At 38.4% G+C, this 18,998-nt stretch overlaps 1 protein-coding gene across 1 annotated transcript in view; it reads right to left on the bottom strand.

The window, feature by feature from the left end:
* Nucleotides 1-18,998, bottom strand: part of LOC132815084 (protein argonaute-2) — a 100,206-nt gene that overhangs the window by 20,415 nt on the left and 60,793 nt on the right. The window contains exons 9-16 of the mRNA XM_060823823.1: nucleotides 17,457-17,576; nucleotides 15,203-15,325; nucleotides 13,634-13,767; nucleotides 12,338-12,522; nucleotides 9,740-9,899; nucleotides 7,945-8,035; nucleotides 6,446-6,640; nucleotides 722-856 (exon numbers count right to left, since the gene is read on the bottom strand). Coding sequence (XP_060679806.1) covers nucleotides 722-856; nucleotides 6,446-6,640; nucleotides 7,945-8,035; nucleotides 9,740-9,899; nucleotides 12,338-12,522; nucleotides 13,634-13,767; nucleotides 15,203-15,325; nucleotides 17,457-17,576 — 1,143 coding nt within the window. The remainder of the gene's footprint in view (nucleotides 1-721; nucleotides 857-6,445; nucleotides 6,641-7,944; nucleotides 8,036-9,739; nucleotides 9,900-12,337; nucleotides 12,523-13,633; nucleotides 13,768-15,202; nucleotides 15,326-17,456; nucleotides 17,577-18,998) is intronic.

The following is an 18,998-nucleotide window of genomic DNA, read 5'->3' as shown; positions in this document are numbered from 1 at the left end:
CTATTCATATACAACTTCTACCTTTTCCAGAGAATTCTGTGGATTGAGGATACAAGATCAAATGACTGGGATATCATCCCTTCTTTCCAGAGACCACCAAGGATTGCATTCCCCCCTTTCTATTAACTGAATGTTACTGCAATATTTAATAAAAGGTTACAGGTCTTCAAGACTCCTGGATGAAATCTTGCTGAATTTTTAAATGATGTCTGTCCCATACAGAGAAGTACTAATGCATATCTCAGAGATATATGGCCCAGTTAAATTTCACAGCCTGTCACGTGCACATTGAATGTACATTTAAGACCACACTGAATTATCAATTACTCACCATTATCTGCACGAAAATCTAGATTTTTTTTCACCTTACTAAAATCAAACTCTTCTTGTCACAGGGTCCCGGGGATTCTATTTCCCTTCTTACCACTGGTTCAGGGTGGATCAAACTGTTTGATCATTTTGAGAACAATCCACAGCCTCCTATTCAACTTCACTTGAAGCTTCTAAAGATCTAAGCTTCCTTAGAACTTGCTCTGATCATTTTTGGGATTTGGATTAAGAATAGAGGCAGAGAGACTTTGGACAATTCATTTGTTTTTTTTTAAAAGCAAGTTCAGAAAACATATTTAGATCACAGTTCCAAATTGATTGGTTACAAGACAACATTTGACTGCATACCACCACGAATCCAATTTATATTAAGATATTAAAACAAACAAACCCTTTCATTCTTGTCGGTACAGAAGAGTCTGGTGTGATGCCGTTTTTGAACTACAATAAAAGTAATGCCAGGTTGGTAGTCCTTTTCAAGCTTAATACAGGCCTCTCGAATAGCTAGCAACTCATGATGGAGCACCTATGGAAGTAGTGCACAATCACGTTAGGGTTATTCGGAGAAATTGCAATAAAAACTTTGAAGCAAAATACATCGATACAGGACATACAGATAAACACAAATTCAAATAATTTCTTTCGAACACAAAAACAGAATTCAAGTATAAAATTTATATGTGAGCAAAACTATGTGGATGATGCCACCAATAGTTACTCTTTTCTAATCCAACAATTTTCCAATACCAACCAATCTAATTCTGTTTAAATTACAAAGCTTTCAAGCACATACTATTTTACAGTAGGTTAGAAAACTGACCTTGGCATAAAGTACATTTAGCAGTCTATCAACATAAATAATTTGATTTGATTTTTGGGGCTTTAATTATCTGATTCAACATTCCAAGAGAAAAAGCTCCATTAAAGGAATCTTTATAAATTTTTCATTTTACACAGAAATTGACTCACGGCAGTGTAAACACAAAGAATAACTACTTAATTTGATTAGTCTCTTTCCCACATTTTCTGCCCTATGTTCATTTCCGTTCCATTTTTCTTCAGTTTTAAAATTGAATTTTGTCTTTTGACTACATCTATTTGGGACAAGTAACATTTAAAAGCAGTGAAAAGCTCAAAGACAGCCTCACATCCAGGTATGTATCATCATGTATCCCACAAAGGACATCCTGGGGACTAGTCACCATTGACCAGAAACATAACCAGGACAACCAGAGAAAGGGCAGAGGCTGGATATATTTTGTAGATTGGCTCCTTTCAATCTTCTAAAGCCTCTCCACTACATAAAAGCCATTACATGCCACTAATGGGGTTGGTGTATGAGTACAAATGTAAGGTTGACATGGTTTGCAATTTTTGAAAAGATTTGTAGCTCAGGCAGAGGTTCAGTTTGTAAGTTTGCTCACTGAGCTGGCAGGTTTATTTTCAGCCCATTTACCAACCTCTGAGAAAAAGAATCGGAAATGTATCACCCACCTTAAGAGACCAAAACACAAATTAAAAGCAGGCCAGAACTCCAATGCTTCATTGGAGGCTCACTGATGATGTTACCTAGCATGGTGATTAAACGTCTGAAAACAAACCTGCCAGCTCAGCAAGCAAATGTACAACCTTAATTCAACTGTCTATTCAAAATCGTTTACTTGCTCAGCACCTCATCTACTCATTCAAATATACATTTAGTCCACCACTGACATACTGTGGTTGCAGTGTGAACTATCTACATCCAGGAACTTGCAATTGCCTCTTCGGGCAATACTTCTCAAATCTATAGAACCCATCACTAACGCTGGCATTGGAAGTTATATTTTACATTGGAACAAATGAAATCAGAAGAAATAAACATAGGATCCGAAAAAGAGAGGCCAATAATCCACTATAACAAGATCATTCCCTTCATCTTTTTTTGTACATTTTCCTACACTAATTCATGTAAAAACAATAATATGGTAATATATTGGAGATTTCAACTAGTTCAACATTAATTGTGATAAACGTGGCATAAAAAGGTTTAGAGAGGCAGATTTCTTGAAATGCATACAGAAGAACTTTATATAGCAACATGTAGATGGTTCAGAGCTGAACCTAATTCTGGGGAACAAAGCCAGACAGGTATTCAAGGTGACAATCGGGGAACATTTTATTGATAACGGCCATGAAACCACAGAATAGGAGGAAGACAGGTCTGCAAAAAAAGAGTTTTAGATTGAGGTAGGACAGATTTAATTAAAACAGGACAGGATCTAGCCAAAACAGACTGGGAACAGTTATTTGAGGGTATACCGAGAGCAGACAGTAAGAGGCATTCAAAACAAAGGTATGGGGAGAGTACACACCCATGTTCCCTTTAGAGTGAAATGTCAGAGCAACATGTCCAAAGAACCCTCGATGTCTAGGAATATTTAGACAAGGAGGAAAAGAGAAGCTTTAAACAGGCACCAAGGGTGAAAATCATCAGAGGCCCCAGTGGAATATAGAAAGTGCAGGGGGAAACTCAGGAAAGCAAGTAAGAGATCAAAGAGGATGCATGAAGAAAGAAGCCAGGCAAGATTAGGGAGAATCCCACCATTCTACAAGCATATAAAGGGGGAAGAGAAAAACCAGAGCAAGAATTGGGTCCATTCGGAGACAGGGACATCTGTGCATTAAGTTGGAGGAATTGGTAAAGACTGGACAAGGAGGTTGCAAGCACAGAATTCAAGAAAACGAACTGTGAAATTCTCGAACAGATTGATACAAAAAGATGGAAGGTACTGAACGTTTGAGCAGGTTTTAAAATGTCAAAGTCCTAGCTCCGGATGAGATGTATCCCACACTGCTGCAGAAGCTAAGGGAGGAAATAACAAGAGCTCTGACATATATTTTTAGAACATAGAACATAGAAAAATACAGCGCGGTACAGGCCCTTCGGCCCTCGATGTTGTGCCGATCCAAGCCCACCTAACCTACACTAGCCCACTTTCCTCTATATGCCTATCCAATGCCCGTTTAAATGCCCATAAAGAGGGAGAGTCCACCACTGTTACTGGCAGGGCATTCCATGAACTAACAACTCGCTGAGTAAAGAATCTACTCCTAACATCAGCCCTATACCTACCACCCCTTAATTTAAAGCTATGCCCCCTCGTAATAGCTGACTCCATACGTGGAAAAAGGTTCTCACTGTCAACCCTATCTAAACCCCTAATCATCTTGTACACCTCTATCAAATCTCCCCTAAACCTTCTTTTCTCCAATGAGAACACCCCCAAGTGCCTCAGCCTTTCCTCATACGATCTTCCTAACATACCAGCCAACATTCTGGTAAACCTCCTTTGCACCCGTTCCAGTGCCTCCACATCCTTCCCATAGTATGGCGACCAAAACTGCACACAATACTCCAGATGCGGCCGCACCAGAGTTTTATACAATGGTCTTTAAAATGGTCTCTGGCACAAGATAAGGGCCAGAGGACTGAAGGACAGCTAATGTGATTCCACAATTCAAGAGGGGTGGTAGAAATAGACCAGGGAGACCAGCAAGTCTCACATCAGTGGTAGTAGGGATAATATCAGAGAAAATAGTGAAGGAGAAAATTAAACTCCACTCAGAGTGAAGTAAGGTTTGATCAGGAATAGTCAGCATGGCTTTGTCAGTGGGAGGTCATGTCTAACAAATCTGGATGAATGTTTTGAGTTGACCAAGTATGTAGATGATGGTGGGGCACTTAAGTTGTTTACATGGATGCCAGTATGGCCTTTGGCAAGGTCCCACATGGAAACTGATAAATAGTTAAAGGCTAGTGGGATTCAGGGTAACTGGGAAAATTAGATCCAAAACTGGCTTAGTACCATGAGACATGGGGTGGTGACAGAAGGCTCTTTGTGTTATTGAAGCCCAGTGTGCAGTTGCGAAACAAAGGGATCAGTACTGGATTTCGTACTGTTTGTGATCTTTATAAGTGATGTAGATGACAAATACAGACAACATAGATTAGCTAGGCTGGTGACAGTGAGGAAGGAGGTCTTAGGTTACAGTGGCAGATGGAATCTAACAGTGATAAGTCAGAGATGTTGCGCTTCGGAAGAAATAATGAGACAAGAAACTACTCAATGAATAGGAAGCTCAGAAGGAGGAAGATCTTGGGGGTGCTTGTCCACAGATCACAGAAGGTCGCTGGATGGGTTAACTTGGTAGTTAAGGAGGCATACAGGATGTTTACCTTTATCAGTCGAAGCAAAGATTGTTAAAGCAGGGCAGTGATGTTGGAATTTACAGACATTTGCTCAGGACACAGGAGTACTGTGGTAAAAACAATGACTGCAGATGCTGGAAACCAGATTCTGGATTAGTGGTGCTGGAAGAGCACAGCAGTTCAGGCAGCATCCAAAGTGCAGCGAAATGGATGTTTCGGGCAAAATCCCTTCATGTGCTTGGTTCTCGTCACCACACTCTAAGGAGGATGCAACTGACAGGAGATTCACCAGGATGTCATCTGGGATGAAGCAACTCAGCTATAAGGAAAAATTGATAGTATAGCTGAGGGTGATTTTTTTGGAGCAGAGAAGGTGAAGGTGATACTCGATAGGGGTATATAGATAATAAGGGGTACGTACAAGGTGAACAGAAAATAATTGTTCCCCTTAGCCAAAGGGTCAATGACAAGGGGGTACACTTTTAAAGTGAAAGGCAGATAGTTTAGAGAGGATCTGAGGAAAATATTTTTCACCCAGAGTGTGGTAGGAATGTGGAATGCACAGCTTGGAAGAGTAGTGGGTAGGCAGGTGACTTCACAACTTTTAAAATTACTTGGATCAACATTTCAAGGTTTCAAAGTCTTGAACATTGTGGGCCTAGTGCAGGAAAGTGTATTTTTGGCAATTCAGACACGAAGAGCTGAACAGCTTCTTCTTTACTATGATTCCTCACAAAGGATTATAGCTCTTGTTCTTGACCTGTTCTGTCATATCTTCAGATCATGATCTGTGAACAATCTCCACATACTTGCCATTACCTCATTCATAAAATCTTGGAGGGGGTTAGGCTAAGTGATCTACTCTTGCTCCTGCTCACCAATGAAGCAGTAGTTCTTATATTTATTAGACTTGAGGGGTGTAACCAACAGCAATGGGCCATTCAGCCCATTGGGTATGGCCCATCATTCAATGAGATCATGACTGATCTGATAACCCTTAACTCCACTTTCCTGCCTTTTCCCCATAGCCTTTGATTCCCTTACTGATTTCAAGTCTACTCTGCCTGAAATTTACTTAATGACAGCCCTTTGTGTTAAAGAATTCCACAGATTCACTACCTTCTGCGAGACCTTCATCGCAGTCTTAAGTATGGAATCCTTTATTCTAACATTATGCCCTCTACTTCTAGATTTTCCCACAAGGTGCAACAAGCTTTCTGCATCTACCCTGTCAAGGCTCCTAAGAATTTTCTAAGTTTCAATAGGATTGTCTCTCGCTCTTCTGAACTCCACTGAGTACAGGCCAACCTACTCAAACTCTACTCATAAGGCAGTCTCTTGTAGCAGGTATCAGCCTAGTGAACCCACTCATGAGTGCCTGCAATGCCAGTAGTTTTTCTTAGATAGGTAAACCAAAACTATTCACAGCAAAGTATTAAAACTTGCAGCTAATGTGAAATTTATTTTTCCAACTTGGATCTTTGTTATACTGAAAACTCTTTGTCCCGCTTCTCAATTAATTTCGCAGGTAGCACTGCCTGAGATTTTATAAGCCCCTCCTCTAAAATTCAGTTAGCTTGTCAGCAGAGAAGCATTTTCCATGCAGAAAAATTACATGACTCCATAAAATCTACATAAAACATCAACTCCATTGTTTGATTCATCAGTCAGGTTAATATCAGATTATGCAAGGAGAGGTGATTTTTTTTTCCTTTAAAAATCATGAATGTTAATCCACTCAATTGGTAACAACTATGCACAATCTTTGGCTGCAATTGGCTTGTAAATGTGCAGCTCTTAAGTAAAGGACGGTACCATTTCAATTAGGTTAGTACATTTATAGATTCAGCAGCTTTTTTAATCTCATCTAGCTAATAAAACTCAGTTGAACGATTGAGCTGAGTCCCCTAAATTGTTGCTTACCTGTTGAAACTGTCCTTCTGAAACTCCATCTCTATAGAATATAATGCGTGTCGGTTTGAAGCGAGTAGATTTGTAAAATTGAATGAGCAGTTCTCTGACCATGAAAGCAAGGTCCTGAATGATCTCCTGCCGATGTTGCTGTACACGGACTGTGGCACAGTAACGACTTGGATGAGCATCCATACTACCAACCACCTAAGAAAAATGATGTAGGATGAAGGAGAAACAAGCCTAAGGTAAGCTTCAGTATTTAACCAAATTACATTCATATAGAAATACAGCACACAATCATGTCAGGAAGTTTTAGAAGTAATGCTTCAGTGAAACTGCTAATAACAAAAACAGACTTGAACTAAACAAAATATTTACACTTGCAAGGGAGAAATGAAGAAAGATTGTTTTAAAAATAATGAGCATGCTCAGCAAACAATGCTAAGCAGGTCCTTACATTTGTGGATCATTATAAAACATCACATAAAACGTGCTTCAGAATTGATAATCCAAATTGTCATTGCACTAAATATTGGCATTTTTAGCATGCCGCTAACCTATGTTCTATGCATCTAAATCAAAAATTATTTACCAAGACTTGTGTGAAATAATTAATCATTTGAATGGATTTGGGTATAGAATATAGTGTTCCGGTCTTTGATGGATCCTTAGAATCTAACAGCAGAGCAGGAATGTAAAATGAAGGCTCCAGTTTGGCTATCTATTTTCTCAGAGTCTTCACAAACTGATTTTGGCATTTTGCAATTGGTTCTTGAATATTTATCACCAATAAAAGGTCATTAATTCTCTTTCGGCTTCTCAGCCTAAATGGAAAGCATACATTTTCTAACCACCTACCGGACTCTATTGGAGAACATTTTAAAAAAGCAACAGAAATTCAGGTTAGGAAAGATTTTTAAAAATCATGACAGCTTGACATTTCAGAAGTTTAAAAAAAAATTTAAAATTAGTTTGAAGTATATTCTATTTGAGTACACTTCAAATGCAAATTAAGCATTGGTGAACAAAACAAAAGTTGAGTTTACCAGCAAGGTAAAACATTTTTATAACCTGAACATAAACTAGTTAGATTAGGTAAAACTAGTGTAAATCATCATCTTTGAAGTAAAAGAACCACTAAAACAATGCTTCAACAGAGATTTCTATGGACAAAGCCAAAACACAACCTAAAGTAATTGAATAATTGAGAAATAGAAACTATCCAAATCTGATAAGGTTGAAGCTAAGCAATGGAGACATTGAACACATACAGATTTTTAGGATGTCTTTAAAAACAAGGGTATAATGGGAAGATGAAGTGGTTTTGGAAGATATTCAGAAGACCACACTGCTTGCAAAGAATGAAATAAATCCATCGAAGAGGTTAGGAATCTCACTTCAGATTGATACTTGGCAGATTGACCTTACATTCATATATAAATCACACTATTTCAATTTAAAAATTGTGAAGCAATAAACGGAATGTAACTAGAAACACTGGTACTCACTGCAGCAATGGAAGGTTTCTTCCCATCTCCAGCTGGTGGATGTGTTACATCTGCACCCAGAAATATCACTGGCTGCTGAAATACCGCAGGTCTGGAAAAAATACGTAGGGATAGCTCCAATAATTTACATAATGGAAGCACTTTCCAATAGTTTTCCTCAATATGTCATTCAACTTAATGTGAAAACGGAATATTAAACACAAACTCCCATTTCCTAAACATACGTTCAGCATCATGTGACTTAGAAGACCAACCCGACAGTGTATGAATATACCGTAAAATTTTGTTTTCAGTATCTCCATTGAATTTCTGCTACAAACATTCTTTAGACTTTCATCATACAATATTTTAAAACAGTTGTCACCAGTGGAACTTGGCATATTAGTTGCAACACAAGAAACTTATATACTCTTCCTTAGATAGACACAGGTGTCAAGTTAAGCCTCACAATCTATTGTCATGGAATTAACAACTGCAGGAAGCATTCATTTAGTTTTGGCATATTATACAAATTATTTCTTAAAAAAACAATATTGAAAATATTTGCCACATTTCTTTTTAAAATATGTTATTTAAATATTGAACATGTATAGATCTACATTAGCCTTCAGACTTGGTCTCAACTGTTCAGCAGTAGCAGCAGGTGACTTCCTCCATTTGGCTGTAGCATACTAACCTAATTTGTGGTACAAGCCTAAATACTATCAAAAGTGGTGTATGTAAACCACGATTAAAAGTAATTTTACTATGAAATATGATACATTGTCGGAGGGACCGTCTTTCAGGTGAAGGTCTCTCCCTCACCTTGACAAAACATTCTACACTGCTATTTCATAGGACAGCAAGGGTAACTACCTGGTTTTCTGGTTTACATTTATTGCTCAATGAAAATAAAAGTCACATTATTAATTAGTTATTGGGTTTTCCTACATTGCTACACAACTTCACAAACTATTTCATTAGCTGTAAAGCACTTGGATGATCGGAGGTCACAAAGAGTGCTACATAATGTGCAAGTCCTTTCAGTTAGAAATGCTGAGTCAACTATACTTGCTTATTATATCTGGAGCAGATTTCATATATATGCTAAATCGTGCAATACTGGAGTATAACATGGGCAGGTGTCAGGAGTATCAGATATTCAATACAGGTCCAAATGGGATAAAACAGGAACCAGTAAGCAGAAATCAAAAGAATTATTGTTGCACAGGAGACCATTCCCACATTTGTGCCTGCGTCAATAATTAGCTAGTGCTGATCTCCTGCCTTTTCCCCGTATTCCATTACTACCCCAAAAAACTATCCAAAGACCTCCTGAGTGCCTCAATTGAATCTGCTTTCACCATATTTCCAGTCAGTGCATTTCATATTCTAGTAATTTGCTGAGTGAAAATGCTTTATTTTCCCCAAACCACAGATGCGATCAAAAGCTAAATTAAAGCAATTTTTAAAAAAACTTTTCTCACTTCACACAGGAAAGATTATAAACCAAAAATATCAAAATGGTGTAAAGAACAAGTGAGGAAACAAGAAAGAATCAGAATGTTGGCAGTAAGATGATTACAACAAGCAAATAGAGAAACAAAGAATGTGAACAGAGTGCAAAGTTTTGGCTGATGAGATGACACAAACTCGTCATGAGCTCTGCTCCACAACTTTGGTCTCAAAAGATAATGTAATCCATTAATGAAGACAAATGTAACTTTACGAAATCTTGCCTTGAGAAAAAGCCTGACATTTTGGAAATAAAATTCTAGAAATCAAGTCACTTGGCAGGGACAAAAGTTCAACTGACCTTCCTTGTGGCACCAAGATGTTGTTGACACCACCTAGTTTAACATTGATCTTCAGACAGAGATTGGAAAGTGTTTGAGGAGAAGTTTTCAGCACATTTTTCACCTGCACGCATTGCGTTGCCATGCCAAGTAATGTGTCACCCACACGTTTAACTTCCGCTGTCAATGAAACATACCACTTATTACTAAAACTATTAATTGAATTACAGTTCATTCTTATTCAATATTTAAATACACGATTAAAATAATACAGATGGTGAGACATAGCAAAAGTATCATATTTAACTACTTCAATGATTTAAACTAGTTCAAAATTATGACTGATCTGTTCCTAAATTTAATTTCTAACATTTTATTCATATTTATTGATATCCTTATCTAAAAGAGATTCTTTTTCTCAAATTTCAATCAACCCACAATCTTGTCAGATAGAATCACAGATTCCTACTATTGTTAATGATAAAAGTATTTTGTAGCTAACTTCTGAATGACACATTTGAAAATTGTGCTCCAGCTTGTTCCAAATTTCTCCATCAGGAATTAGTTTCTCCATCTATCCTATCATCTTTAAGCAACTAAATTAGACCACTTCAGCATTCTAAATGAAAAGACATGCAAGTTATTGTATTAGATTAGATTAGATTAGATTACTTACAGTGTGGAAACAGGCCCTTCGGCCCAACAAGTCCACACCGACCCGCCGAAGCGGAACCTACCCATACCCCTACAATTTCCCCCTACCTGCACATCTTTGGACTGTGGGAGGAAACCCACGCAGACACGGGGAGAATGTGCAAACTCCACACAGTCAGTCGCCTGTGGTGGGAATTGAACCCGGGTCTCTGGCGCTGTGAGGCAGCAGTGCTAACCACTGTGCCACCGTGCCGCCCATAATTATATAATCAGTCTCCATAATTTAATCTCTTAGATCTCAGTCAGACCAATTCACCCTGCATTTTCATCTCCCTTCCGTGTAAACAAAGGTTAATATATTCTTGAACTGTGGGATCCAAAGACAAACACAAAACTTCAGAAGGATTCCGACCAAGGCATTTTAAACATTTTATATCAGGGCACTAGTTTTTAGAATTTGAATATTTGGACAACAAAATACTTTCGCTTAAAACACAAAGTAAAACTGAATTATCTTTTTATGTTACAGACCAGGTAACATTCTTCTGCAAGAATTTCATTCACTCACAATGGACCTCATATTCCTTTGAGCCCTCCAGTTCCCAACTACACACCCTTTAATGACTCAATCAATGGTCATTTGCAAATTAGTGATACAATTCTCTGCTCTCTCGGCCAAGTCATTGATTCTATCGGGTGAAATGCTTGAATTTTAGGAAGCTCTATCAATCATATCCTTCATCCTCACACTGAGTTCTGCATTATAATTACAAACTCATCACAAGGAATGCTGGGAATTGTTGGGAAATAGACATGTTTCTTAGCTGAGGTAGCCACTTCACAATCTCCCAGATTAGATGTCAACCAATTATGTTCAAAGTAAACTACCCACCACCAAGTGTGCCTAAGGTACCACCCTAAGGTTTTCTGAGCAAGATGTGTCAGCTGTGGTAGCATTCTCAGTTTAACTGAACTGGATAAGCCATCACATATTGCAATGGCTCAAAGTCAGGTGAGTAACTCACCTGTTGTCTCCCCAACATCTGTCCCAGGCATAAGGTGGTGATGGAATATTCTCCACTCGCCTGGATGGTTGCAGCGCCAACACCACTCATGAAGCTTGACACTATCCAGGACAAAGCAATCCACTCAAATAGCACCTCATCATTATCTTCAACATTCATTTCCTCCCCTGTCAATGCACAGTGGGCAGCAGTGTGCAACATCTACAAGGTATGTTATATTAACTCACCAACGCTCATTTGACAGCACTTTCCAAACTAGTGACTTCTACCAATCTAGAAGAGCAACAGAAGGATATACATGGGAACACCACCGCAAGCAAGAGCCTTCCAAGCCACAGACCATTCTGACCTGTAACTGTATCACTGTTGCTTCGCTGATGACACTTTGACAAATCCATGAAACTTGCCTTCTAACAGCACTGTAGGTGTTCCTATGCCCCAAGTATGCAATAGGAGAAGGCAGCAGGGAGTCATCACTTTCTGGGATCAGAATGGACAGTGAAACGCTGGCCGAGCCAGTGATGTCCATATCATTTAAAAAGTAAAAAGAATTCTCACCCCGAGTCAGAAGGTTGTTAGTGCAAGTCCATCCATAGACTGGAGCATAGGATCCAGTGCCAGGACAATACAGCACTATAGGAAGTGTCATCTTTTAAATGAGGCTTTAAGCCAATGTCTCATCTGTTCCCCAAGGTGACCACTGCATCACTTCAAAGAACAGCAAGTGACTTATCCATAGTGCCCTGGAGAATAAATAATCTAACCAAATGACTAGGAATTTGGCTACATCTACTTTTGCATTTCTTCTTTTTCAAAAAAAAATGCACACAGATCACTAACATTGCAAATATCTTGATGGTTACATTACAAACATTTTTCAATGCATGCTAACAGGGAAAAAAATAACTTTGGAAACCATAAAATACTCAAAATACTGACCATAAACTGGCGTTTTACCAGGAAGCACCACCACTACCAGCTGAAGTCCTGCGTACGTATTCTTCAAGTGCCTGAACATAGGTTCCACACTATCCGCACCTTGAGCATATTTACAAAAACAAGGTTGGCCTTGTATTGGCATTCCTGCATCTCTGGATATCTTCCTTAATTGGTCTGTGAATGCTCTGAACAGAAGCAATATAATTGGTGAGTAAAAGCTTTTTGATCACAATTTTAAAAAGCTAATAATAAAACAATCTGGTGGGGAGCAGTAGAAGTAGTAATAGGGTTCGAATTATCACAGTTTCTTTTTAGTACTTGGCATTAATGGTTGATATAATTCAAACTTGAAACAAAAAAACTTTTTCATATTATTTCAAGATCGTGGAATTATAGCACGCCCTACAGTGCAAAAAGGGGTCATTTGACCCATCAAGTCTTGCACTGACCCTCTGAAGAGCATCGCATCCAGGTCCAGCACTGCCTGAATGCCTAATCTAATTTTTGGGCTGTGAGAAGAAATGGGAGCACCTGGATGAAACCCACACAGACACTGGGAGAACCTGCAACCTCCACACAGACAGTTGCCCAGAACCTTGGTGCTGTGAGGCAGCAGTGCTAACCACTGAGCTACCATGCTAGAAATATAAGAATAATAAGAGATGGTGCTGGAAGATTCTCAAATTTGCTCATCTGTAAAGCATAAGGATCCTTCAGTATCTCAGAGTAATGTTGAATGTGATCTTTGCCCAATATCCACACATGCATATCTACAGGGATGACAGATATTGGAGCCTAAATCAGAGGCTAATTCTAACTTGCATACTGTAAGGGAGCTGAGATTAACAAACTCAGCATCCATGAGGAATTAAACATGGACTCTTTTGTCTGTATGGTTTAGTATTTATTTATATGAAGTTCTCCACTCTATTTTTCTCCAAAAAGTTAGATTATTCATCATGCTCAGCGTTTTCCTAGTATTTAGATGTTCACTTGCAATGCCAAGGCATATGAGGCTTTTGGCCAAGTGCTGTAAAATATGATTAGAATAGCTAGTTGTTCATCTTGACCACCATAAATGTGAAGGGCTAAAGGGCCTTTGTGCCATAAGACTTCTATAACATTATCTCCACAACTACACTGTCAAGACCCCTCATGATTATGTATGTTTCGATCTATCACTTCTTATTGTTCTACTTAGAGGGGATTTTTGTGCACCACCAAGCTCTTGCTTTTCACATCTGTTGAATTTCTTGCGTACAAGTTTGGAAACACTGGATAAAATATACTGCTTACTTGAGCGTATCTTCTCTGCATTGCCTCTGTGGAGCAAAACAGGCAATTGCCCAGACTTTCACTTCAATGCCTGTATGAAATTGTTTTCCCCGCATATCCCACACACCCTGAATTGGGGTAGCAATTGTCTTGTTCTGCAACAAAAAATAAAAAATAGCATGAAAGCTGGAACATGTTAATGTCACACACTTAATTACCTACTAGCTGGAATGGCTTTCGTGAATTGCAGAATACTGTTGAGTGCTATTTACTTTCTAAACCATTTATGTATGTTCAGAGGTACAGTAGTTAACTTCAATTAACATCTATACTACACAGGTCTGTTACAGATCTCCAAAGTAAAATTTATCTTACACTCTCAGCATTTTTCTCAAATGAACAATTGTCACAAAAACTTAACTGTCACAGGATTTTTTTTTCAATCTGAGCAATTCAAGATTTAATCTTTGCCCGAGTGATTCATCGACTTTGTAAAAAAAAATGCAAGTTTCCAGTTTATGAATTTCATTAACTGTTGCCAATATTTTTGTTTATTCATTCATAGGATGCGGATATCTTGGGATGAGCCAGCATTTACTGTCCCTCTCTAGTTCCGATGAGCTGCCTTCTAAACTGTGGCAGCACCCTGATTGAATTGACTGGGATCATTCTGTTCAATAGATCGGCCAAAGAGGAAACCTTTTGAAAAGCATTGATAATTTATGAGAGCTTAGGAAACTTCAAGAAAATTAATAAGCTGTGATATAAAAGCAAGACAGTCCAAATGTAAATCTGAAAGAAAAACAGAAACACACAAGCAGGCAATATCTGCAGAGAGAATTGGACTGAATGGTAATTTTGTTTCACTCAGATGCTTCCTGACCTGTTCTGCTTTTTCAGTATTTTCTATTTTTATTTGAGGTGCTGCTTAACTTTTCAAACATGTAGATTTTAGCAAAGCTCAATATTCCAACAAACTTGACAAACACTTGAGGGCAGAAGGACAAAAAAAATTCCACTGGGTGGCAAGGTGGCTCAGGGGTTAGCTCTGCTGCCTCCCTGCCAGGGACCCGGGTTTGATTCCAGCCTCTGACAACTGTCTGATTGGAGTTCGCATATTCTCCCTGTATCTGCATGGGTTTCCGCTGGTAACTCCAGTTTCCTCCCACTGTCCAAAGATGTGCAGGTTAGGTGAATTGGCCATGCTAAATTGCCCGTAGTGTTCAGGGATGTGCAGGTTAGGTGCATAAGCTAGGGGGAAATGTAGAGTAATAGGGTAGGGGAATGAGTCTGGGTGGGTTACTCATTGGAGGTCCGGTGTGCACTCGTTGGGCTGAACATCATGTTTCCACACTGCAGGGATTCTATGATTCTTGAAGAAATGAGGAATTAGCAAGCTAACTATAGTACAATCAATCAGTTTTGTAACCTTCAAATAAAATGCCTCAGCATTATAGAGACTGCACTGAAGCTGGGTTAATGCCTCAAGATTTCAGAAAATAAATTAATTTAAACAGATTTCAAATATAGCAAAGTTCCAACTGTTGATCAATAGTTTGTCTGCTCATTTAGCAATAAAAAAGTCCTTACCCGACCACCGTACAACAAGGAAGGTGCCTGAAGAACACGACCTGGTACATCTGTCATGTCATCTCTCACTCCTATCCCAAATTCCTGAACATAGGGGTCAGCATTAAAACTCGCACTTTTCATCTGCAAGGAAAGAGCCTTCTTTGAATAATTGAAGCACACATCTGCACACAGAAAATAACTTGGTTGGCACTATTATAATATTCAGTACAGCATCTATTGGCGCACCAAGCAACCTTAAGCCATAAAGAAAATAACTGCAGAAATAAAAATAGAAATTGTGGGGAAAACTCAGGAGGTCTCACAACATCTTGGAGAGAAAGCTGAGTTACATTTTGGGTCCAGTGACCTTTTTTCAGAAATAATAACTCTGCTTTCTCTCCACAGATGCTGCCAGACCTCCCGAGTTTTTCCAGCCATTTTTGTTTTTGTTCCTGATTTCTAGCATCCGCAGTTTTTTTTTGTTTAGTGAAGAAAACAATTACAATTATTTCACCAGAATGCCTTCACCAAATTAATCACTATTCTGTTCACTGTGATTACAACTTTCAGTAGTGTTGTGAAGTCAAAAAGGAAACCTGAAACAATAGAAATGAGAGTTCCAAAAACAATCATACACTATCTGGCATGCATTGTATACCTACACATCAGGAAGATACTTCCATAGCAAGCCAAATATAAGCAATTTTAAAGGCAGTACTGATGCATGCGTAAAATTATGAAGGGAGGGAGATTAATGCATTAATTAAATGGACAAAATTAAGACAACAAAATTCAATGAAATTAATTTAATTGTGAAAAGCTAGAAACAATAGAGGCCACAGATACACAGATCACTAAAATATCATAACAGGTAATGAAATCAATCAATAAGGCTGACTGTGCTGGTTAGCTTCCTTCTTGAATTGTTGTAATCTTGGGAGTGGAAGGAATATTACCTTGCTGTTTGACAGCATGTTCCAAAATGTTGACCCAGCCACAATGAAAGAAAAGCAATTGCAGTTCCAAGTCAGAATAGTGCATGACTTGAAAAGCAACTTGCAAGTGGTGGGTTCCTTTGGATTCCCTGCTCTGCTTGTAGAGATCACAGTTTTGGAAGGTGTTGTTAAAGAAGCCTTGGTGAATTACTGCAATGAATTTTGTAGATATTAAATCATGCTCCTTTTGCTCAAAAGAGTGGATAATAAAGGTAGTTTTGTCCTGGATGGACTTGGCAAATGGAGAGTAATGCAACACTTCCGACTTGTGCCTGGAAGATAGTGGACGGGCATTAAAGCACAGTTGATCACTGCAGAATTCTTAATCTCTACTCTTTTCGCACCAGTACTGATACAGCTGATCCAGTTCAGTTTCTGGTGAATGGAAAATCTTTGCAAGTTGACAAGAGGACTTCAGCATAACTAATGCCTTTGAACATCAAGGGGCGATGGCTCAGATGTTTTGAAGATTGCCACTGAATAGCACTTGTGTGGCACGAATGCTACTTGTCAGTTATTAGCCCAAACTTGGATGTCTTCCAGGTCTTACTGTATATGGGCATGGAGCACTATGGTACCTGATGAGTTGGGAATGGTGCTGAACATTGCAAAATCACCAATGAACGTTCTGCCTTCATGATGGTGGGAAGGTCATTGATGAAGCAACTAAGATGGTTGGCTGAAGGACACTACTGTGAGGACCTCCGACAATGCTGTCCTATGCTTGAGATAATCAAGTTTCAACAACGACAACTATCTTTTGCACTAGGTACGACTTCCAACTAGTAGACAGCTTTCTCCCCAATTCCAATTTTACCAGGGCTCCTGGCTGCACATGCAGCAGTAAACAAAGTAATATTGGCGTTCTCAAAGCTTTGCCTCCAGAAAAAATTTAAGCAAACTAGGCTGCAGTGAATGAAATTCAGCAGGTTTAGGGGTAATTTGATCAAAGTACTCAAGGTATAAAGGGATGCAAATATTCAGAAGAAGTATGTCGCAGCTGGGAGTCTAGGATTCAGGTACAAAAATTCTGGTTCTCATTTCAGATTAAGATAAATTTACAAAGATATTGTAAAACAATATGGCAAATGTTTGAAACTAGTTTGTGAAGTGGAATTGATGACAGATCAATTTCTAACTCTAAATTTGAGATCCACAGATTTCTGTTGGGAAAGGCATAAGGAATACTGGTAAAGTTAGGTACGTGGACCCCAGAACTGAATGGCAGAAAAGATTAGAGCAGCTAGATGGCCCCCTGCTATTCCTTTATTACTCACCAGTTTGCTGATCTCATCTTGTCTGTCTGGTGCAGACCTGGCAGTGGCTCTAATCATGGTTGAGGTTTGATTGTCGGTCAGTTTTTTTATACATCTCTGCCCAGCTACAATGTTACACACCTGGGAAGAGATCAATTAAACATCAATAAAGTCCAATTTAATTGAATTGTACAAATCTCAAGTACCACTTTAAAATCATGGTTCCATTCAGGAACTGTTTTTTAATTACACAAAATTTGAAAAAACTAAAACTTTCCATTGGTGCTAATAAGTATTTTTAGTTCACACTTCCAACATTAGAGGTTTCACTTCTAGATTTATGACATCTACAAAATAAATAAATGATTTGATAATGAATTATAAAGGTGCACTCTTCTATCTCACTCTCAGGAGTAAATGTTACATTTCTTATCCAAATATTGCATCAATATTTCAAGTTTATCCTAAATCAATCACTCACTTTGATGCACTGAAAACAATACATGCTGGAGATCACAGCAAGTCAGATAACTAATGCTTTGAGTCTAGATAACTCTTCATCAAAGCTGAAACGAAATGTGCAGGGGGAACAGCATTTATACTACAGTGGAGTGCAGGGTTGTGGCAGTGGTGGGGTGTATAGTCTGGTGGAGAAAAGGTGTTGATAGTTCAGATTAAGTGATCAGAATGAGAGAATGGCAGAACAATGGTTATCTAGATTAGAATGTTAGCTTGCTGTCTCTCCATAGATGCTGTCTGCCTTGATGTGGTCTCCAGCATTTGTTGTTTTCAGCACAGATTCCATCATCTGCAGTAATTTGCTCCTACTCATTCTGATGTATCGGATTTGCTATCTCTTAATTCCTCAACAGACAACCTTTCATGCCTAATGTTCAACCAGAAAACAAAAAGTCTGCTTTCCTAACACTCAATATAGTATTTTTTTCTTCAAACAGAAACACTCAAGGCTTTTGAGTTATTAAAGGGACCACACAAATATTTTACAAATTTACCAATTTTTGGGAACAAAGATTTTGTAAAAATAGGGGTAAATGGGATATGGGGTACTGATGTGGAAATTAATAAAACTGACCAGTTTGGCTCAACAACCTTTTTCTATATCTGTGTAATTCTACATAATATAAAGTGACCAAAAATTGTCATTGGATAAAAGTACTACATCAGTGGAGAAAGTGATTGGCTAAATAGGAAAGCATCTCAATATAAATTTCTGTAAACTGCACCGTGTTCCTTTTAACTCAAAGTGTGTTATTCACCTTTGTAAAGGGCATGGAAGTTTACATAGAATTGTATATGTATCACACTGGCAGAAATAATTCACAATTAGTGTAGAAAACTTATATTAAAAGTGTGAATGTTTATTTAAGGGATTAGAAGACAAAAAGGCAAACTCAACACAACAAATTGAAGTCACTGTTTTTTTAGTTTCATCCAGGATCTGTACTATTGAATGAAAAGAATATTGGAGTGCTTACATGTCTAGAGTTAAGAAAAATGGACAAACGTCCTTTTCTCTACAATTCCCAATCTTATCAGTGATAT

The sequence above is a fragment of the Hemiscyllium ocellatum genome, chromosome 4 (assembly GCF_020745735.1).
Source record: "Hemiscyllium ocellatum isolate sHemOce1 chromosome 4, sHemOce1.pat.X.cur, whole genome shotgun sequence".
In the NCBI taxonomy this organism is placed as follows: Eukaryota; Metazoa; Chordata; class Chondrichthyes; order Orectolobiformes; family Hemiscylliidae; genus Hemiscyllium; species Hemiscyllium ocellatum.
This window is presented reverse-complemented; position numbering and strand designations above follow the sequence as displayed.